The sequence below is a fragment of the Lethenteron reissneri genome, chromosome 56 (assembly GCF_015708825.2).
Source record: "Lethenteron reissneri isolate LAM-NWPU_2019-01 chromosome 56, ASM1570882v1, whole genome shotgun sequence".
Classification (NCBI taxonomy): domain Eukaryota; kingdom Metazoa; phylum Chordata; class Hyperoartia; order Petromyzontiformes; family Petromyzontidae; genus Lethenteron; species Lethenteron reissneri.
The window spans coordinates 1,942,585-1,965,352 of record NC_083834.1 but is presented as its reverse complement, the minus strand read 5'-3'; the positions used below and the strand labels follow the sequence as shown (position 1 = coordinate 1,965,352).

Sequence of the window (22,768 nt, the reverse complement as noted above, 5' to 3'; positions counted from 1 at the left end):
TGTGAAGGGACTGGTGACTACGGGAGGTAATGACAGGGGAGTCAGTTGTGAGTGTGAAGGGACTGGTGGCTACGGGAGGTAATGACAGGGGAGTCAGCTGTGAGTGTAAAGGGACTGGTGGCTACGGGAGGTAATGACAGGGGAGTCAGTTGTGAGTGTGAAGGGACTGGTGGCTACGGGAGGTAATGACAGGGGAGTCAGCTGTGAGTGCAAAGGGACTGGTGGCTACCGGATTATTCGAGAAGGGAGCATGGTCAGGTGACAAAAGACGGTAGAATCTGCCGGTGGAGCGAGCGTCCAGTCAACGAGACGGATCGAGAAGGGGGGCGTGGCCTCGGTTGGTATAAAAGGGGGAGATGCGGGGGAGACTCGGGGCTGTTGCAGTGGGGGTCTCCTCTTGATGTCAAGTGAACGTGTCTTCAATAAAGTGCCATCTCAAGAGAAGTGTGTCGTCATTACACATGCATCGAGACTATTTCGATTATTTTGGCTGCAATGAATGTCCAAGTGACGGAGCCACTTTGTCGAACTATCATCTTGTGGTGGCCACGTTGCCTCTGGACATTAAGTTAATAATTTAATAACTTTGTAGTGACATCGCGGATGTCACTGTGTAATGCCGGCCCTAGAGAGGCACGGCGTGCATTGTATCGACATCGCGGATACCACGTGAGCGCTGACAGTGCTGGATGGCACCACGCTCTGCGTGCAGTGCCGACCCCTACAGGATAGGGTGTGAGAGTGCCGGCCACGAGAATGGGGTTACTAGAGGCCATGGCACTCTGGTTGAGCCCAGAGGGCACGTGACCGGTAAAGTCTACACAGGGCCCCCAAGTGGGAGCGAGGGGTGGTCACGTGGTCAGGGTCGAGATCCTGCTCGAGGATTCTGGAAGGTGGGCGTGGCCAAGGGCGGGGCCAGCCACGCCGCAGAGGATATAAGCCGGGTCCCCGAGAGAGACCAGCTGTTGTTCATCCTGAAGAATCTACATTCTACGTTCTAGGTCCTGCAGAAGTCACCAACACGTGGACCGGGACCCAAGCTGTGGTGCGGTCCGTTGTAGCTACTCCCAGTGTAATTAGGGTAGTTAGCCTGGTGGTCACCACCATAGGTTATTATCTTGTTAAGGGGCAGTTACCCCTTGTGTTGGTATTGATAAATGTGTTGCCTCCAAAGAATACGTCTGTGACTCAGTTGAACTCACTACACCTTCAGTGGGCTTTGCTTGGGGATGGTTTCGTGTTGTATTTGAATGTGTGATGGGTGATGTTTACATTTCTTGTACTTGGCACTCATAACGTGTTTGTTGTTGTAACGTTCTTACCCCGTGCCCCGACTGGACATCTGTGAAAAAAAGATCTTTAAAGCTCATCGGATTCCTCCCGCAGTCTAACGATTCTGATCACCATTCGTTTGGCAAGCGTAAAAGCCAAGATCGCACCGGACTTGCCACCCAGAGGTGGCCACCGGTTCATTCTCCCGGCGCGGCAGTTTAAATGATGGGGAGTTTCTTAACCCCCCCACCTCCACTCAGCATTGTAAATGGGTTCACCACGGGGTAATCTACGATTGGCAGGTGTGCTGGTGGGGTAAAACGTGGGTACCCCCCGCCTCTTCCAAGACATCTGGACAGCGTGAAAGAGTAGGCCAAATACCTTGCAGAGGAAGAGCTCTGTTTAGTTGGAGGCCCTTCTGCCAACAGTGGAGTTAGCATATCGTCATCAAGGCTGCCCCCCTTTCAGTTGGAGCACGCAGTCGGCTTTCGTGACCAATATCATCCAGAACCACGGGTGGAAAAAACCCGATTTATCCAGCGGCAGGCGTCGGGTTTTTTCTTTAATATAATTAAACCCGATTTCGGGGAATTCAAACCTGGTTTAATGAATACGAAACTCTGATCCAAGGCTTCGGCTGCTTCCTGGTCGGTGCTGCTATCGTACTCGGGGCCGCCGGGCACGGGCTAGTCCTAGAATGCGGCGGGCAGGTTGGTCTTGATGAACACGAGCTTCTCCTCCACAATCATGGGCGCCAGTGAGTTCCTTAGCTTGGAATGGATGAAGCCCATCGTTGAGAAGTTCCGCTCGGATGCCGCAATTAGAACCAATTAAACCGGATTTCTCCCAATCTCAGACGATCGGGTTTAATATAAAGACAATTAAACCCGATTGTAAAAAATCCGACTGTGCCACCCTTGTCCAGAGCGCAGGTTTTGCTTGGGTAAGATGGTGTAAAAGTGCGTCGTAAAGCCCGACAGATCTGGCCGCCGCCTGATGATGCCGGTTGTAATTACTGGTGAAACGTGTAAATGGTGTGGATTTGCTCTCCAACAACACACCCGGGTTAGTGCTGTACTCGTCACGAATTGGCACGTTCTATTTACGTAACGCAACCGTACTAACTGGCTGTGTCGGGTGGCGGTGGCTTTAACGACACACTTACACGGCTGCGCCTTTCCCTTACCGTTTGAAACATTCACACGTCAGATGTAATTGCAATGCACGAGAGTGCAGTCGTCTTCAGATTTTCCCACGCAGTTTTTATTATTAACAAATGGACTCACAACAAGTCATCGCGTCCAACTTTGGTGCCACGCACGCACAATCTGAACGATTCTTATTCTCCTTCAACGCCTCGCCATACTTCCCCACTACGGGGCAAACACCGCCCCCTCCCGCCCCCCACCCAGTCACCCCCCTCCGTCACGTCACATCGAGCGATGCGTGCCGTCAGGCCAACTTAAGACGGTGAGCAATCGAATGCCCTTCACCAACAAGCGGGCCACATGTCCACCACGTGGTTGTGAAGTGGCAGCCAAGCTCCGCCCACCCTCCCTCAGTCCCCGCCCACTGTCGTCAGCCCCTCCCCCATGCCCCCAGTCAGCTCCGCCCAGTTTGGATAGCCCCGTCCACGACTCAGGTAGTCACCGTCCACGACTCAGGTAGTCACCGCCCACTACTCAGGTAGTCACCGCCCCACTTTTCGGCTAACCCTTGCCCACGATTACTAAACAACGCCCACTCTCCGCTAACCACGCCAACTCCTCAGGTAGCCCCCACCGCCCCACCCTCTCCCCGCCCCCCGCGTGTCCGCATCACTAACGGAGCATGAAGCCAGAAGGTTCAAATCGTCCAGGGACGAACTCCCCCCTCGAGTTGACAACTCGTGTGTGTGGGAACACCCTGACAGCCTTCACCAACCAACAATGACCAGCACGGTGAGGTATGGTCAAACAACCTCGTACACCCCCACAGTCTTCTTGGTTCTTTCGGTAAAGTCACGTAGAAGGGAAATAATAAAATAATAATAAAACATAATAAAATAATTCTCACGACGTTTCGGCCACAACGCAAGCAGCCGTCCTCAGGTGGAGAGCAGGTCTGTCGAGAAGGCAGACAGACCTGTTCCTCACCTGAGGACGGCTGCTTGTGTTGTGGCCGAAACGTCGTGAGAATTTTATTTTATTATGTTTTATTTTTCTTATTTTCTTATTTCCATTCTACGTGACTTTACCAAAAGAACCAAGAAGATGAATCCCTGCAGTCATCAAAGCTTTAAATCGAAACACCCCCACAGTGTCACGACTGACGTGGTGTGAGGTGGGGGGGGGAGCCTTCCATCCAGCAGTGGAGTGGACTAACAAATGTGCTGCTGTTACGTAACACCGACGATGCGAATGCGATTTGTCCTGCAAGTGGACGCGACGATGCCTCCCCTCGCCCCCCAGAGACCGGGAGTTGGAACTCGCTCGCTGCTGGTCTCGTTTGTGTCGCCGTCGGATGACCGAAGCCGCCTTTCACTAACGCTCCTCGCGGCGTCACGACAGCGGTGGGGAGAGAGGGGGGGGGGTACGGAGCGTATAAACGTACAAAAATACTCACACCACGCAAAGCGCGCTCGCTTCTTCTACTCACGAGCTGGGGCAACGGTTGCTAGGAGATGTTAACTACCTCGCCTGGTACGCAGGAGGTCGTGGGTTCCACCCCGACCCTGACGCCTGCTGCTGTATATTTGGAGTTTGCGTGTCTCTCTCTCTCATCATCATCACAGTGGCTAGGAGATGTTAACTACCTCGCCTGGTGTGCAGGAGGTCGTGGGTTCCATCCCAATCCTGACGCCTGCTGCTGTGTATTTGGAGTTTGCGTGTCTCTCTGTCTCTCATTATCATCACGGTGGCTAGGAGATGTTGACTACCTCGTCTGGTATGCAGGAGGTCGTGGGTTCCATCCCGACCATGACGCCTGCTGTATAGTTGGAGTCTGCGTGTCTCTCTCCCCGCGGTCGCGTGGATTTTGCTCCGGGTCCTCCAGGTTTTCTCCTCTAAATATAGAATTGACGGCACTCCTTTATAAAAAACATACTTGGCTGCTATAAATTTCCACATGATGATAATGATGATCAGCCCACTTCATCGAGCGATATCGCTCGTGATCGCGGGGCCGCGTCTCAAAGAGAGCGATGTGGTAGCTCTGTTGGGCCTCCACTCCCCTCCACGTACTCTCCACTCGGGTGGCCAAGGCTTGCTGTGGGAAGTCGCTCATTCTCCTCTGCTGCCCCCACTGTCTGGAACTCCCCCCCCCCCCCCAGTCACCCGTGCTGTCGACTCCCTGCCCGAGTCCAGCCTCAAGAGCGCACTCCGCCAACTGTACGGCAACTCGTGATCCGGTCTCATAAATTGGTCCTATGGGGGGGTGGGGGGGGGGGGGGCGGAGGCGCAGTGGTTTGCTACGAACCCCGCGATCTACGTTTCAACCCTGGGCCCACGGCTAACATCGGTGGGATCTGAACTGGTCCTGGTCCACCAACCCACTCGCCCACCCAACACAGTCCCCGCCGCCACGCTGACGGGCGTGTTGAAGACTGGTCAAACAAGCCCCGCGAACCGGCACGGCGTGGGGAAGAGAGGCCTTCATCCGGCAGTGGATTGGCAAAGGGGCGGTAAATTACCATTATTATTATGTCATAACTATAGACTCCTATAGATCCATACCGCCATGGATCCTACAAGCACCATAAGGGCTACGCAACGATAATAACAATCGACTCGTGGGTAACGGAACCTTGGCGGATAAGAATCATCGCATCCCTACTCATCATGCACGGGACACGGTGACGTTGACAGTTACTGTTGTTGGAATTGGTATCACCTGACCTGTGAATATGTTACAGGGTACACACATGGCACCACAGAGACACACTACACTGCCACACACAAAGACAAACAGAGACAAAGACCCCCCCCCCCCCCCCCGTGTAGCCTTGACAGACTGTTGGGGCAAGCGCTGTTAGCGAGCGCCTCTGAAGGCCGGCACGGCACACGAGGGGGTCGGTGGCCAACACCACGCCCGGCTGCTTTTGTCTCCCTAGTGCCGATGTTTACTACACACCGCACCAGGTACTCATTTGAGGCTGAGTCGACCTTAGGGAAGCCTAAGACCGGTTCAGATAATCGTCACCGGTGTTGGCCATGAGCCGGAATCGAACTCCGGTCATTGGGTTCGCAGCGCAGCGCGCTAACCGCTACACTCCCGCTCCCCATACGCTGCCGCATACACGCACACTGCCACACACACACACACAAACCACCGCACACACGCACATTGTCACACATGCATGCTGCCACACACACGCACATTGCCACACACACGCACACTGCCACACACACACCACCACACACACACGCACGCTGCCACACACGCACGCTGCCACACACACGCACACCCCGCGGACACGAATTTGCCGAGTCGGCACGCGCGTCACCCGCGGTTCCGTACGCAAGATGGCAACACGCACAAGACACGACGACTCAACGCTGCCGCGGACAAAAAACGCCACAAAGCCACACTCACGTAACGACCGTCACGATCGCAGCCCACACGGCCAAACTCCCTCCAGTTCGTAGAAAAGTTTAAAAAGACTCACACTCGCTCGCTCGCTCACTCACTCAGCCACACCTCTCTTGCTTCCAGGAATCGTAGACACACACACTCGCTCACACACACACACGCTCACACTGCGCACCAGCTACTCATTTTGAGGCTGAGTCGACCTAGGGGTAAGCCCAGGACCGGTTCAGATAATCGTTACCGGTGTTGGCGGCCGTGAGCGGGAATCGAACTCGGGTCACGGGGTTAGTAGCGCAGTGCACCGTCCGTTCCACTCCCGCTCCCCACGCACACACACACAGTCACACAAAGATCCCCCGTATAGCCTCAAGAGACTGTTAGGGGCAAGTATACTGCTAGTGAGTAGCACCTACGAAGGACAGCACGGCACACTCTTGAGGGGGCGACTGGTGGCCAACACCACGCCCGGCCGCCTTTGTCTCCCCAGTGACGATGTTTAGCCACCACACCAGGCAGGGGCAAGTGCTGTTAGTAGCGAGTAGCAGCGCCTACGAAGGCCGGCACTGGCCCACACACAGAGGGGACGGGGTGGCCGACGACACCACCACGCCTGGCCCCCTTTGTCTCCTCCCCCAGCGCCGACGTTGTATCACACTGCACTCGACGCTCATTTAAGGCCGAGTCGACCCGAGGGGTGAGAAGCGGAGAGCTCCGATAGCCATCAAAGACATCGGGGGCCTGCGAGCGGGGATCGAACTTCGGGGTCGGCGGCGGTGGATTCATAGCGGAGTGCGCTAACCGCCGCTGCCCACTGTAATACAAACACTCAGTCACACACACACCTCACTCGCCTCCGCTTCGAGGAATCGCACGCGCGCGGGTTTAAGTATTACAAACGCGCGCACAGAGGTACACTCGATCGTGTTTCCCACGATCGATCGACCGAGAACAGAGGGGGGCATCCTTCTGAAGGCAGCTACAGTGGTGGGGGAGTGGGCAGGCGGGAGGGGGGGTGAGAGGGTGTCATGGCGTTAATGGAACAATTAAAGAGTCGCCCTTCGCAGCTCTCCCACGGGCGTTCCCGTTGTGCCGCGCGTTGTTGTTGTTGTTGTTTTTCGGCGTCGATGTCCGACGTTCCGGGCCTGGGCTCGTAGGCCCCACGGACACGCACGAAGCGCACAAAACCACGACGCTTCCGGGAGCTGCTCGATTTGTAAAAAGGCTCCCGGCACGCGTGGGCACGAAACGTCGGACATAGCAGCCGCCCCCCTCCCCACCGAAACCAAGCTGCCCCCATCGACACGGAGTTGAAACGTCGGGATGCGGCGGTCGCAACCACGAAACGTCGGACACGGGCGGCACGAGCCCGCTAGCGCGGCGCGCGGGAGAGGCGGGGACGCCCGCCCGCCCGGCCAACGCAGCCGCCGGCAGTGTCACGGTGGCACCGGCAGTAGCAGCGGCGGCGCCAACTTCGTAGTAGGAAAAAAAAAAATTTTAAGAAAAAAATCCTTCGTGCCATCCCTAGCCGTGTCCTGCAAGCCGGGTCGTGCGAGCGAGTGAACCCCGGCACGCGTGAACCACGCCCGCCCGCCGCCGTGTTCACTTGACGCAGAGGAAGCCGCGGACGTTGGAGAGGAACTCCTCCAGGTTCTTGAGGAACTGCGTCTTGTGCTTGCGCTCCAGCGACAGCGCCAGCTGGCCCGGCGTCAGCTTGTTGAAGGCGTCGGCGAGCCTCTGGTAGGCCAAGGGGTCCGTCTGACGTGACAGCAGCACCTCCACCAGCTCCGAGTACTCGGCCTGGTGTGTGGTGGGGGGGGGGGGGGGGGGTGGGGGGAGGTTAGCGCACCGAGGTGCAAACCCGGTGAGCCGAGTTCGATTCCCACTCACGGCCACCATCTGAATCTGAACCTGTCGTGTGTGTACACATCGTACGCACGTGTGTACGTTGAACTTCTTACGTACCGCATGTAGACAACCGTGCTAATCGGAGGTGCGGGAGGGGAGACAACAAACTAAACACAACAACAACAACAAGAAGCAGTTCTAAACAAGTGAGTTGTCAATCGAGAAAATCGCCGCTCGAGTTAAACTCCCGCTCACGACCGACGACAGTGGACGGTTATCACAACCGGTCCTGGGACCTCTCTGGTGGCGGTTTGTGTAAACATAAACAGTGGGGAGACAAAGGCGGCCGGGCGTGGTGCGGCTGGCCACCCACCCCCTCGTGTGCCACAGTGCCGGCATTCACAGAGGTGCTACTCGTGAACAGAACTTGCCCCTACAATCTGCTGACAGCTGTACAGGGGATCTGTGTATCCGTGCACTCTGCATACCGTATCGGCCTTTGTAGGCGTAAAAGCACTTACCCCAACAGTCGGCTAAAGGCTGTACGGGGGATCTTTGTCTTTGTATTCATGCACTTCGTACCATTCCGGCCTTCATAGATTCTACTCGCGAAAAGCACTTGCCCCAACAGTCTGATATAGGCTGTACGGGGGATCTTTGTCTTTGTATTCATGCACTTCGCAACATTCCGGCCTTCATAGATGCTATTCGCGAAAAGCACTTGCCCCAACAGTCTGATACAGGCTGTACGGCACAGCTTTGTCTTTGTATTCATGTCGCCTGCGTACCGTGCCGGCCTTCAAAGGCGCTGCTCGCGAAGAGCACTTGCCCCAACAGTCTGCTCAAGGCAGTGCGGGTCACCTTTGTCTTTGTGTACTGGGGCGGAAGCGGGGTGGGGGGGGGGGCGGCACCTGGTGCAGGCAGATGAGGCAGTAGAGAGCCTCTCCGGCCGACGTGATGAGGTCCGTGTCGAACTTCTTCAGGAGCACCACGTCCACCACCACCTGCGCGTCGTCAACGGTTAGAGCGACGGCGACCACGACGAGGCAACAATAAATGCAGCAGGCAAATAAACAACGATAACGGACGACAACAAACCGCGACGATGGTAAACAATGCAGACCTGTGGGGTGAGCGGTGGGTGGGTGTGGGTGGGTGGGTGGGGATGTTTTGCGGGTAGGTGGAGGTGTGGGAAGGTGGTGGGTGGGAGTGGGTGGTGGACACATTCATAGATGCTGCTGCTCGCTAACAGCACTTGCCCCAACAGTCTAAGGCTATACGGGGGATCTTTGTCTGTCTTTGGGGGTGGGTGGGGTGTGGGGTGGAGGGGGCACCGAGCTCCCCTCCCCACCCTTGTCGAGGGGTGGGGCGAGCGTGGTGAGTGTGGTGGTGGCGAGCGTGGTGGGCGTGGTGAGTGTGGTGGTGGTGAGCGTGGTGGGCGTGGTGAGTGTGGTGGTGGCGAGCGTGGTGGGCGTGGTGAGTGTGGTGGTGGTGAGCGTGGTGGTGGTGGCGAGCGTGGTGGTGGTGAGCGTGGTGGGCGTGGTGAGTGTGGTGGTGGTGAGCATGGTGAGAGTGGTGAGCGTGGTGGTGGTGGCGAGCGTGGTGGTGGTGAGCGTGGTGGGCGTGGTGAGTGTGGTGGTGGCGAGCGTGGTGGGCGTGGTGAGTGTGGTGGTGGTGAGCGTGGTGGTGGTGGCGAGCGTGGTGGTGGTGAGCGTGGTGGGCGTGGTGAGTGTGGTGGTGGTGAGCATGGTGAGAGTGGTGAGCGTGGTGGTGGTGGCGAGCGTGGTGGTGGTGAGCGTGGTGGGCGTGGTGAGTGTGGTGGTGGTGAGCGTGGTGGGCGTGGTGAGCGTGGTGAGCGTGGTGAGAGTGGTGAGCGTGGTGAGCGTGGTGAGAGTGGTGAGCGTGGTGAGCGTGGTGAGAGTGGTGAGCGTGGTGAGCGTGGTGAGCGTGGTGAGAGTGGTGAGCGTGGTGGGCGTGGTGAGCGTGGTGAGCGTGGTGAGCGTGGTGAGCGTGGTGGTGGTGAGCGTGGTGAGCGTGGTGGTGGTGAGCGTGGTGGTGGTGAGCGTGGTGAGCGTGGTGAGCGTGGTGAGAGTGGTGAGAGTGGTGAGCGTGGTGAGAGTGGTGAGAGTGGTGAGAGTGGTGAGTGTGGTGAGAGTGGCGAGTGTGGTGAGAGTGGTGAGCGTGGTGAGAGTGGTAAGCGTGGTGGTGGTGGGCGTGGTGAGCGTGGTGAGAGTGGTGAGCGTGGTGAGAGTGGTGAGAGTGGTGAGTGTGGTGAGAGTGGTGAGCGTGGTGAGTGTGGTGGTGGTGAGCGTGGTGAGCGTGGTGAGCGTGGTGAGTGTGGTGGTGGTGAGCGTGGTGAGCGTGGTGAGTGTGGTGGTGGTGAGCGTGGTGAGCGTGGTGAGCGTGGTGAGCGTAGTGAGCGTGGTGAGCGTGGTGAGCGTGGTGGTGGTGAGCGTGGTGAGCGTGGTGAGCGTGGTGAGCGTGGTGAGCGTGGTGAGCGTGGTGGTGGTGAGCGTGGTGAGCGTGGTGAGCGTGGTGAGAGTGGTGAGCGTGGTGGTGGTGAGTGTGGTGAGCGTGGTGGGCGTGGTGAGCGTGGTGAGAGTGGTGAGCGTGGTGAGCGTGGTGAGCGTGGTGAGTGTGGTGAGCGTGGTGGTGGTGAGCGTGGTGAGCGTGGTGAGTGTGGTGGTGGCGAGCGTGGTGGGCGTGGTGAGTGTGGTGGTGGTGAGCGTGGTGGTGGTGGCGCGCGTGGTGGTGGTGAGCGTGGTGGGCGTGGTGGGCGTGGTGGTGGTGAGCATGGTGAGAGTGGTGAGCGTGGTGGTGGTGGCGAGCGTGGTGGTGGTGAGCGTGGTGGGCGTGGTGAGTGTGGTGGTGGTGAGCGTGGTGGGCGTGGTGAGCGTGGTGAGCGTGGTGAGAGTGGTGAGCGTGGTGAGCGTGGTGAGAGTGGTGAGCGTGGTGAGCGTGGTGAGAGTGGTGAGCGTGGTGGTGGTGAGCGTGGTGAGAGTGGTGAGCGTGGTGGGCATGGTGAGCGTGGTGAGCGTGGTGAGCGTGGTGAGCGTGGTGGTGGTGAGCGTGGTGAGCGTGGTGGTGGTGAGCGTGGTGGTGGTGAGCGTGGTGAGCGTGGTGAGCGTGGTGAGAGTGGTGAGAGTGGTGAGCGTGGTGAGAGTGGTGAGAGTGGTGAGAGTGGTGAGTGTGGTGAGAGTGGCGAGTGTGGTGAGAGTGGTGAGCGTGGTGAGAGTGGTAAGCGTGGTGGTGGTGGGCGTGGTGAGCGTGGTGAGAGTGGTGAGCGTGGTGAGAGTGGTGAGAGTGGTGAGTGTGGTGAGAGTGGTGAGCGTGGTGAGTGTGGTGGTGGTGAGCGTGGTGAGCGTGGTGAGCGTGGTGAGTGTGGTGGTGGTGAGCGTGGTGAGCGTGGTGAGTGTGGTGAGTGTGGTGGTGGTGAGCGTGGTGAGCGTGGTGAGCGTGGTGAGCGTAGTGAGCGTGGTGAGTGTGGTGAGCGTGGTGGTGGTGAGCGTGGTGAGCGTGGTGAGCGTGGTGAGCGTGGTGAGCGTGGTGGTGGTGAGCGTGGTGAGCGTGGTGAGCGTGGTGAGAGTGGTGAGCGTGGTGGTGGTGAGTGTGGTGAGCGTGGTGGGCGTGGTGAGCGTGGTGAGAGTGGTGAGCGTGGTGAGCGTGGTGAGCGTGGTGAGCGTAGTGAGCGTGGTGAGCGTGGTGAGCGTGGTGAGCGTAGTGAGCGTGGTGAGCGTGGTGAGCGTGGTGGTGGTGAGCGTGGTGAGCGTGGTGAGCGTGGTGAGCGTGGTGAGCGTAGTGAGCGTGGTGAGCGTGGTGAGCGTGGTGGTGGTGAGCGTGGTGAGCGTGGCGAGAGTGGTGAGCATGGTGGTGGTGAGCGTGGTGGTGGTGAGCGTGGTGAGTGTGGTGAGAGTGGTGAGTGTAGTGAGCGTGGTGAGCGTGGTGGTGGTAAGCGTGGTGAGCGTGGTGAGCGTGGTGGTGGTGAGCGTGGTGAGCGTGGTGAGCGTGGTGAGCGTGGTGGTGGTGAGCGTGGTGAGCGTGGTGAGCGTGGTGAGCGAGGTGAGCGTGGTGAGCGTGGTGGTGGTGAGCGTGGTGAGCGTGGCGAGAGTGGTGAGCATGGTGGTGGTGAGCGTGGTGGTGGTGAGCGTGGTGAGTGTGGTGAGAGTGGTGAGTGTAGTGAGCGTGGTGAGCGTGGTGGTGGTAAGCGTGGTGAGCGTGGTGAGCGTGGTGGTGGTGAGCGTGGTGAGCGTGGTGAGCGTGGTGAGCGTGGTGGTGGTGAGCGTGGTGAGCGTGGTGAGCGTGGTGAGCGTGGGTGAGCGAGGTGAGCGTGGTGGTGGTGAGCGTGGTGAGCGTGGTGAGCGTGGTGAGCGTGGTGAGCGTGGTGAGCGTGGTGGTGGTGGGCGTGGTGAGCGTGGTGAGCGTGGCGAGCGTGGTGAGCGTGGCGAGTGTGGTGAGTGTGGTGAGTGTGGTGAGCGTGGTGAGTGTGGTGAGTGTGGTGAGTGTGGTGAGTGTGGTGAGCGTGGTGAGCGTGGTGGTGGTGAGCGTGGTGAGCGTGGTGAGTGTGGTGAGCGTGGTGAGTGTGGTGAGCGTGGTGGTGGTGAGCGTGGTGAGCGTGGTGAGCGTGGTGAGCGTGGTGAGAGTGGTGAGAGTGGTGAGCGTGGTGAGTGTGGTGAGCGTGGTGGTGGTGAGCGTGGTGAGCGTGGTGAGTGTGGTGAGCGTGGTGGTGGTGAGCGTGGTGAGCGTGGTGAGCGTGGTGAGCGTGGTGAGCGTGGTGGTGGTGAGCGTGGTGAGCGTGGTGAGCGTGGTGAGAGTGGTGAGCGTGGTGAGTGTGGTGAGCGTGGTGGTGGTGAGCGTGGTGAGCGTGGTGAGAGTGGTGAGCGTGGTGAGTGTGGTGAGCGTGGTGGTGGTGAGCGTGGTGAGTGTGGTGAGCGTGGCGAGCGTGGTGGTGGTGAGCGTGGTGAGCGTGGTGAGGGTGGTGAGCGTGGTGAGCGTGGTGGTGAGCGTGGTGAGTGTGGTGAGTGTGGTGAGTGTGGTGAGCGTGGTGGTGGTGAGCGTGGTGAGCGTGGTGGGGGTGGTGAGCGTGGTGAGCGTGGTGAGTGTGGTGAGCGTGGTGAGCGTGGTGGTGAGCGTGGTGAGTGTGGTGAGCGTGGTGAGCGTGGTGAGAGTGGTGAGTGTGGTGAGCGTGGTGAGCGTGGTGAGCGTGGTGAGAGTGGTGAGCGTGGTGGTAGTGAGCGTGGTGAGCGTGGTGAGCGCGGTGAGTGGTGTGGTGATCGTGGTGAGCGTGGTGAGCGTGGCGAGAGTGGTGAGCGTGGTGAGCGTGGTGGTGGTGAGCGTGGTGAGCGTGGTGAGCGCGGTGATCGCGGTGATCGTGGTGAGAGTGGTGAGCGTGGTGGTGGTGAGGGTGGTGAGCGTGGTGAGCGTGGTGAGCGCGGTGATCGTGGTGAGCGTGGTGAGCGTGGTGAGCGTGGTGGTGGTGGTGGTGAGCGTGGCGAGCGAGGTGAGCGTGGTGAGCGTGGTGAGCGTGGTGGTGGTGGTGAGCGTGGTGAGCGTGGTGGTGGTGGTGGTGAGCGTGGTGGTGAGCGTGGTGAGCGTGGTGGTGAGCGTGGTGGTGGTGGTGGTGAGCGTGGTGAGCGTGGTGGTGGTGAGCGTGGTGAGCGTGGTGAGGGTGGTGAGCGTGGTGGTGGTGGTGAGCGTGTGAGCGTGGTGGTGGTGGTGGTGGTGAGCGTGGTGGTGGTGGTGGTGGTGAGCGTGGTGGTGGTGAGCGTGGTGAGCGTGGTGGTGGTGGTGAGCGTGGTGGTGGTGGTGAGCGTGGTGGTGGTGGTGGTGAGCGGCACCTTGAGGAAGTGGCGCGTGGCGAGGTGGAGTGGCGTGTCGCTCTGCTGGCACTTGACGCACTGCTCTACGAGGGGTGACAGCGCCTCCAGGCACAGCTGGGCCACGTCGCTGCTGAAGCTGAGCGCCGGGCGGGCGACGGTCAAGGGGCCAGCGCCACCGGGGAGACGGAGACCTTCACCACGGGGGGGGGGGTGGTGCCACGTGGTATCCCCCCTCCCTCTCCCCCCCCTATCCAACAACTCTCTCTCTTTTTGATTTAAAGCTTTCGTGACTGCAGGGATTAATCTTCTTGGTTCTTTCGGTAAAGTCACGTAGAAGGCAAATAATAAAACTAATAAACATAAAACATAATAAAATAATAAACATACAACAATACAAAACGTCGTTTTTTATTATTATTTTATTATTTCCCTTCCACGTGACTTTACCGAAAGACCCAAGAATATGAATCCCTGCTGTCACGAAAGCTTATAATTTAAACTCTCTCTCTCCGCCGCCACTTACCGGAGGCCACAATAGCCTCTGGGGGGGGGGGGGGCTCTCTCCAGAGCTACCCCCCCCCTCTCTAGGGGGGCACCTTCCGTCGGCAGTCGGCGAGGCCGAGAAACTGCACGGGGCTGCACCTTTACCGTTACCAACGCCGCAGTGCCGGCACGCGTCGCCGCAGGAGGGATCGGAGTGAGCGAACGAGCGGGCCGGCGGGCGGGCGGGCGGGCGGGCGGGCGAGTGAATGAGCGAACGGGTGGTGGGCTGCCGAGTGTGTGTGCGGGCAAGTGTGTTACGTTATCGAATGAGCGAGCGAATGAGCGGGTGAGTGAGTGAGCGAGCGAGCGAGGCAGTGAGTGTGCGGGTGAGTGAGAAAATGAGCGAGTGGGTGTGTGTGAGCGAGCGGGTGGGTGGGTGGATAAGTGTGTGTATGGGGAGCGGTGGTGTAGCGGTGAGCGCGCTGCACTACGAACCTGGCGACCCGGGTTTGATTCCCGCTCACGGCCATAACCGGTGGCGATTATCTTAACCGGTCCTGGGCCTCCCCTAGGTCGACTCAGCCTCAAATGAATACCTGGTGCGTTGTGTAAACATCGCCACTGGGGAGACAAAGGCGGCCGGGCGTGGTGTTGGCCACCCACTCCCTCGTGTGCTGTGCCGGCCTTCATAGGTGCTCGCTAACAGCACTTGCCCCTACAGTCTGCTGAGGCTATACGGGGGATCTTTGTCTTTGTTATCTTTGTGTGTGTGAGAGCGAGCGAGCGATCGAGGATACGCTGTGATGCCGAGCTCCAGGGAGAGCATGAAGCTCTTGAAGAGCTCCTCGGGGAGAGCGGCGATCTTCTCCGGGAAGAGCTCGCAGATGAAGGTGATCAGCTTGAAGTAGTGGTTGCACAGCGAAGGGAACTGTGGCCGCACGGCGGGAGAAACAACAACCGCGCGCGTCACAACGCAGCACACACACACACACTCTCACACACACACACTCACACACAAACTCTCACACTCTCACACACAAACTCACACACAAACTCTCACACTCTCACACACAAACACACTCTCACACACAACAACAACAACCGCCATTCGCCACTAAGTGGCGGTGACGTCACCACGATGCTTGTGCCAGGCCAAGTGCACCTTGAGGCCACGTGAAGTGTCGAAAGCCCGCTGGCAGGAGGTCACGGGGCAGACCCAGCAGGTGCCACGGGTCGACTGACCGAGATGACCGAGCTGACTGGCTGATGCACCACCTGTGCCCCCTACTGTGCCAACTTGCTGTGCTTTAGCCACCCGGCGCTCCGCTCGTTGTTGTGAGCGTCGCTCCTCCGCCCTCCGTTGTTGTTGGAGGGCGACTGCCTCCAACTGCCCAGTAGCGTCCTTCACGAGCCTCCTCCACTGAGGCCGATCTTGACACCGCTGGTACCAGTCATCGGCAAGTCCACTCAGCTCCACGTCCTCCTGTACCACATCACTCCATCTCTTCTCCTAGCCCGTGCCGCGCCCGTCTAGCCCCCTCGATCCGGCCGAACAAAAGCTGTTTAGGCATGCGGTGGCTGGGCATGCGGGCTACATGACCCAGCCAACGCAGCCTTGCCTGCCGGAGGAGCTCACTGATGGGACTTTGCCCAGATCTTTCAAGGATTTGTGAGCTCCTCACACAATCCAGCCTGGTTAAACCCAGAATGGATCGTAGGCAGGCCAGCCTAAATGTTTCCAACCGGCGAAGATGCTCCACCAGGGGGGTCCACGTCTCGCAAGCGTAGAGAAGGGAGGGAATGACCGTGGCCGAGAAGACCTGAAGCTTCGTGCGGAGCGACAGACCAGGTAGCTTCCACACAGCGTTACGCAACCGATGAAAAGATATTGCCGCTCGACTGATTCGGAGTGAGACCTCTGCTGATAGACTGGAGCCGGTCATAAGCACACTGCCCAGGTATGGGAAACTCTCCACTCTCTCCACAACTGCCCCATCACCAATTGGGAGTTGTGGGGGTGGAGTGTCCGATGGTACAAAATACCCAGGCAGGTGCTTAGTTTTGGTGGGGCTGATGGTAAGGCCCCACCTCTTAGTGGCACGCTCCAGTCTCAGCAGCAGCGTCTCCAACTCCTCCTCTGAGTGAGCAGCTATTACCAAATCATCGGCATACATAACGTGGTTGACCAATAGGGAGCCATCCCTTGATCGCACCCGGGCGTCGATCAGCCTCCCATTATATCTGTACGAACTACGCGGTCAAAATAGATGTTAAATAATGTGGGAGCCAGAGGACATCCCTGTCGCACCCCAAGGTGTACAGGGAAAGGCTCCGACTCCCGGCCACGTAGTTTTACCCGGGCCCGCTCACCATCATGAAGGTCCTTAATGATCGTGAGCAGAGGGTCAGGGACTCCGAAAGCACGAAGAACAACCCAGAGCCCAGGCCTACTGATGGTATCATAGGCCTTGACCAGGTCAATAAAGCAGAGATGTAGGTCTTTTTGGAATTCCCTACACCTCTGCTGTAGCAGACGGACAGAAAATATGGCATCTGTGCAGGACCGCCCTTTCCTGAAACCGCATTGGGGCTCCGCAAGCCTCTCCTCAGCGTGCCTAGCAAGGCGATGTTGAATAATCCTTGCCAGGACCTTACCCGGCACACTGAGGAGTGAGATGCCCCTGTAGTTGTTACAGTCGGTACGGTCCCCCTTCTTAAAGAGGGGAACCACCAGGGCATCCTTCCAGTCCTGCGGAACCCGTCCAGTGGTCCAGACTGTTGTTATGATGTCATATAGGGCAGTCTGTGCACAAACGCCACCCTCCCTCAGCATTTCGCTTGGGAGATCATCTCTGCCCGATGCCTTCCCTGGTCTCAGACTCCGGATCGCCCTCAGTACTTCCTCAACAGCTGGCACCTCAGCCAGCCACTCACAGGGGGTGACCTCTTCCAATATTTGAGGCACCGCAGCCTCAGCAGGGTTATCACCACTTTGTGCCATGATGTTTTCCTGGCTGAGAGAATTTCCCTCCCCCAGGACCTCACAGAAATGCTCAGCAAATCTGCAAACCTGTTCCTGTGGGTCGGAGATTGGATCACCGTTTTTTCCTCTAATGATGGTAATAGGTGTGGCGCTGCAGGTTACTTTTTTGATGGAGTTAAATAGTGATTTGTGATCACGGGCCACTGAGGCAGACTCCATCTCTTCAGCAACTCGCGACCACCACCCATCCTTACAGCGCCTTACGGCTCTCCGAACTTCTGAGCGAAGGCTGCGGTAAACCTCCTCATTCTCTGACGTGGGATGCTGTAGGCGATGAGAGTGGGCCTGACGCTTTTTCTCAATTAACCTGAACACCTCCTCTGTCAGCCAGGGTTTCTGGGGAGGTCTGGACCGCGTACCCAAAGCAGCCATTGCAGCTGCATGAGTCACAGTCTTAAACCTCGCCCATTTCCCCTCGACATCAGGTGGAGTGGGGGACGATGCCAACCCCAGCTGCAAGCGATGATGAAATTCTCGCTTGCAACTTTCATCAGCTAACTGAGACCAGGCCACTTTTGGTTGGAATGGGATCCTGGGTGTACACCCACCACCGGAGTGGAAGAAAGGCAGGCGCATCTTACAGATGACTAGTCGATGGTCAGAGGAGAGATCAGCTCCACGGTAGGTCCTGGTGTCAAGGACATGGGTTCGCATCCGCTGGTCCGTCACTATGTAGTCCAGCAGATGTTCTTGCTTGGACCCGGCATGTATCCATGATGTTGTGTGGATGCGCCGATGCCGGAAGAGCGTGTTGGTAATTACAAGCCCATGGGCTGCACAAAAATCTAGCAGCCTCCTACCGTTATTATTGAGCTGATCTGGCCCATGCCTTCCAATCACTCCAGACCAGGTATCAGCATCATGACCAACTCGGGCATTGAAGTCACCCAACAAGATGACTCTGTCCCGAGTGGCCACTTTAGCCAGCACCTGTGACAGGAGGTCATAGAAAGAGTCTGACTCATCGGCTTTGCCTGCATCCCTCCACGGATGTTCGTCTTCGGTGGGGGCATAAGTAACCACGACCACCACTCCTCGCCTCTGGTTGATGGGAAGGCGAGCCCAAAGTATCCTGGGGCTTACAGCTTCCCACACCTCACCGCCACGCTCCCACGCCCCCTTCATTCTTTTGTTCAGAAGAAGAGCCACACCCTGTTGTTTGGCAGTCTCCTGCCCTGAGTAGAGGACTGTCCACCCCTCATGGTGGCAGGAGCCAGAACCGGTCCACCGGACCTCCTGAATGCCACAGAGATCCAGGCGGTACCGGTCCAGCTCCCGACAGAGGAGTGGCAGCCTCTCCTCCGCAGTGAGCGTTCGAACATTCCACGTGGCCATCCGCAATGGTTTTTTGTTGTTTCTGGAGGAGCCCCGAGGGTGAAAATTCAATCTCCTGGCTCCGCCAAATGGGGTTTGGCCAGGAGACGTCATAAAAGCCTGACCCCCCGGGGCCTCCGGCACAAGCTTATTTGTTACAGGTTTATGTTTAATTCGTGGTTTAGTGGTGGTTAATTGAAGGTGGAGGGGTTACCAGCCCCTCACACCCGTCCAGAGCCCCCGTTTAGCCACTGTGGTGGTCACAGACGCCATGAGGGGAGAGGCCAATGGGCATTGGCCCTCCCCCCACAGCACTGCCCACGACAGTGTTGCCCGTCCGTCACAACTCAGCCGCCAGCGTGCGCGTCACAACGTAGCGGCAGGTGCTCACAGAAATACACAGCAAAAACAAAGATCTCCCGTATAGCCACACTCTCACACACACACTCACTCTCACACACACACACACTCTCACACACACAAACGCACGCTCACACACACACAAATACACGCTCTCACACACAAACGCACACTCTCACACACACAAACGCACGCTCACACACACACTCTCACACACACAAACGCACGCTCATACACACACAAACGCACACTCTCTCACACACACACCCTCACACACACACACACTCTTCCACACACAAACGCACTCTCACACACACAAACGCACGCTCACACACACACACACTCTCACACACACAAACGCACGCTCACACACACAAACGCACGCTCTCTCTCACACACACACTCTCGCACACAAAGACAAAAATCCCCCGTGTAGCCTTAACAGACATGTGAGGCAAGTGCTGTTAGGGAGCACCTATGAAAGCTGGCACGGCACACGAGGGGTGGGTGGCCAGCACCACGCCCGGCCGCCTTTGTCTCCCTAGTGGCAATGTTTACAGGTACTCATTTGAGGCCGAGTCGACCTAGGGGAGGCCCAGGACCAGTTCAGATAATCGTCACTGGTGTTGGCCGTGATGGGTAATCGAATTGGGGTCGCCAGGTTCGTAGCGCAGTGGCGCTAACCGCTACACTACCGCTCCCCTACACACACACAGACACACACGTTCTCACACACACACGCACACGCTCACACACACGCACACGCTCTGACACACGCACACGCTCTCACACACACACACACGCTCTCACACACACTCTCACATGCTCTCACACACACGCTCTCTCACACACACACACACACGCTCCGGTACCACGAGCGACCAGTGCGTGTGTGCGTGTGCCCCTGACCTTGAGCAGGTCGTGGCTCATGAGAGGCAGCACGATGTCGAGGCCGTAGAGCACCACGTCGGACGCCGACACCTGCGTGCCCTCGCCCCGCACCTGCACCTCCGCGTGGAAGCCCTCGTCTGTCGCGACAGATAGAGGCGCAGCCCTGCAATTGACCGCTCGGGGGGGGGGGGGGCGGGGGCGCTCTGCCAAAATGGAGCCGCTTTGCTTTTTTATTCAGCCGGCCACCTGGTGCAGTATGTGGAGACAAAGGCGGCCGGGCGTGGTGCTGGCCACCAGCCCCCTGGTGTGCCGTGCCGGCCTTCATAGGTGCTGCTCGTTAACGGCACTTGCCCCGTCAGCTCTGTGGAGACTACACGGGGGACTTTTACCTGTGCCAGAGTGGCGAGATGTTAACTACCTCGCCTGGTGTACAGGAGGTCGTGGGTTCGATCCCGTCATTGATGCCTGCTGCTGTATATTTGGAGTTTGCGTGTTTCTCATCATCATCACGGTGGCTAGGAGATGTTAACTACCTCGCCTGGTGTACAGGAGTTTGTGGGTTCGATCCTGACCCTGACGCCTGCTGCTGTATATTTGGAGTTTGCGTGTCTCTCTCTCATCATCATCACGGTGGCTAGGAGATGTTAACTACCTCGCCTGGTGTACAGGAGTTCGTGGGTTCGATCCCGACCCTGACGCCTGCTGCTGTATATTTGGAGTTTGCGTGTCTCTCTCTGTGGTCGCGTGGATTTGTATCTGGGTGCTCCGGTTTTTCCCTCCACATTTAGAATCAACTTCACGCATTTTAGAGGATGAGCCGCTGTAAATTCCCACACGATGATAAGCCACAAACGCTGCAGCTGTCATTTACAATAGCCACGGTCGCTTCTGAGAAAGAGCTGCACTGTCGCTCAGCGGGGGCCCTTACCTGGCAAAACAAAACATAGTTTCGTTTATTCTAGATTCGAAGTTTTTGTGACTGCAAGAATCCATACTCTTTGGTTCGTTCGGTAAAGTCACGTAGGTGAAATAAGAATAAATAATAAATAAACTCACGACGTTTCAGGCGCAACACAAGCGCCCGTCATCAGGTGTTGCTAGAAACAACTGCACCCCGCCCCCCACACCCCCCCCCCCCACTCTGTATCTCCTCCTTAGCTCCTCCCACCCCTCTCTGATGAATACAGCGTCTGGTTTCGCTGCAGATGTCTTGCCCAGTTCAGCAGCTGTTCCTGACTGTTGTGCCCCACCTGATGACGGGCACTGGTGATGCGCCCGAAACGTCACGAGTTTATTTTTAATTTAATAAAAAATTTATTTTAATTTAAATTTTATTTGATTTTTGATTTTGATTTTATTTTGATTTATTTTAATTTTATTTTATCTTTATTTTATTTTTATTTCTTCACCTACGTAACTTTACCGAAAGAACCAAAGAGTATAGTTTAGTTCAGCGAGCGAGTCGGCAAGCAGGTAGTGTGGTGAACGCACCAGCGCTTGCCCCGACAGCCCTGTGAAAACGACGCAACAGGTGGCGCTCACCCGCATCGCTGAAGTCGATGAACTCCTTGGAGAGCAGGTTGGTGAGCAGCTCCATGATGAGCAGCAGGTCCTGGTACTGCTCCTCCTCGGCGCACACCTCCACGCGCGTCCAGCCCAGCGCGTGCTTCGAGTAGGCGCGCAGAAGCTCCAGGCACGTCTCGTACAGCTTCAGAGCCTTCGACTGCAGAGACAAAGGTCCCCCCCACCACGTATAGCCTCAACAGATCGTTGGGACAAGCGCTGTTGGCGAGCGGCAGCACCGATGGAATGGACGCGCGACGGGGGGGCGGTAGCCAGCGCCACGCCCGGCCCGCGCACGCATGAGTCCCGCTTTTTAAACAGCGACCCGCCCTCACCGGACTGGCGAAAGGGGGCAACGCGCAAAAACCGAAGGGCGATTGCCGTCCGCGTCTCGCGGACCGGCGTGGCGCCCTCACCTCGGAGAGGTAGCAGATCTGTCGGTGCGCCACCTCGACGAAGAGCTCCAGCACGAGGTTGGCGACGTCGGGCGCCGTGGTGGCGCACGCGGTGACCAGGCCGGCGCCGCGCTGCAGGAAGGGCAGCGTGAAGCCGAAGAGGCGCGGCGCGTTGTCGGCGCGCGCCGCCTCCGCCACGCCGCACAGGCCCTCCAGGACGGCGCAGAGCTCGCGCTGCGCCGCCAGCGCCGCCAGCGCCGCGTCTCCGTCCACGCCGCCGCCCCGGGATGCCGCGCCGGTGATGGGGACGTCGCCGCCCCCGTCTCCGGAGCCGTCGGCCGCCGCGCGGGCGGAGCCGCCGATGCCGCCGGCGCTCGTGGCGGCGGCGGCGGCGGTTGCGGTGGCGAGCCGGCGCGGGTCGAGGTGAGCCAGGGCGCTGGCGAAGCGGTTCTCCAGCGGGTGCAGGATCTGGTGGCGGGGGGCGGGGGAGACGGAATGTGGATCGTGGATTACGGCTTGTGCACATCGAGGATGATGATGGTGATGACGATGGTGGTGGTGATGATGGCGGTGATGGTGGTGATGATGGTGGTGGTTATGGCGGTGATGATGATGATGGTGGTGTTGATGATGGTGGTGATGATGGCGGTGGTGGTGGTAATGATGATGGCGGTGATGATGGTGCAGAGCGATGAGAAGCTGGAGTCGGTGGCTGTGCGGTGCGGGTTTTGGAAGTGCAGCACAGTGCTGCACACCACACCCACACTCGCACATTCACCCACACACACCACCCCACACATTTACCCACACACCACACCGCACACTCACCCACACACACCACACTCACCCACCCACACACCACACATTCACCCACACACACCACACCACACATTCACCCACACACACCACACCACACCACTCGCACACTCACCCACACACCACACATTCACACACACACACCACTCGCACACACTCACCCACAAAGACAAAGCCAAAGATCCCCCATATAGCCTTAACAGACTGTAGGGGCAAGTGCTGTTAGCGAGCACCTATGAAGGCCGCAACGGTACACGAGGGGGTGGGTGGCCAGCACCACGCCCGACCGCCTTTGTCTCCCCAGTGGCGATGTTTACACACTCACCCACACACACCACACCACACACACTGCACCGCACACTCACCCACACTACATCACACACCCACACTACATCACACAC

General features: G+C 58.2%; 1 protein-coding gene across 2 annotated transcripts in view; it reads right to left on the bottom strand.

Moving 5' to 3' along the window:
• Positions 1-7,291: 7,291 nt before the first annotated feature.
• Positions 7,292-22,768, bottom strand: part of XPO4 (exportin 4) — a 72,876-nt gene continuing 57,399 nt past the window's right edge. For both annotated transcript variants that reach the window (XM_061574675.1, XM_061574676.1), the window contains 7 exons: positions 21,573-22,019; positions 21,136-21,316; positions 19,612-19,730; positions 14,783-14,913; positions 13,521-13,638; positions 8,598-8,690; positions 7,292-7,638 (listed from right to left, as the gene is read on the bottom strand). In XM_061574675.1, the coding sequence (XP_061430659.1) occupies positions 7,441-7,638; positions 8,598-8,690; positions 13,521-13,638; positions 14,783-14,913; positions 19,612-19,730; positions 21,136-21,316; positions 21,573-22,019 (1,287 nt within the window). In that variant the 3' untranslated portion in view covers positions 7,292-7,440. The remainder of the gene's footprint in view (positions 7,639-8,597; positions 8,691-13,520; positions 13,639-14,782; positions 14,914-19,611; positions 19,731-21,135; positions 21,317-21,572; positions 22,020-22,768) is intronic.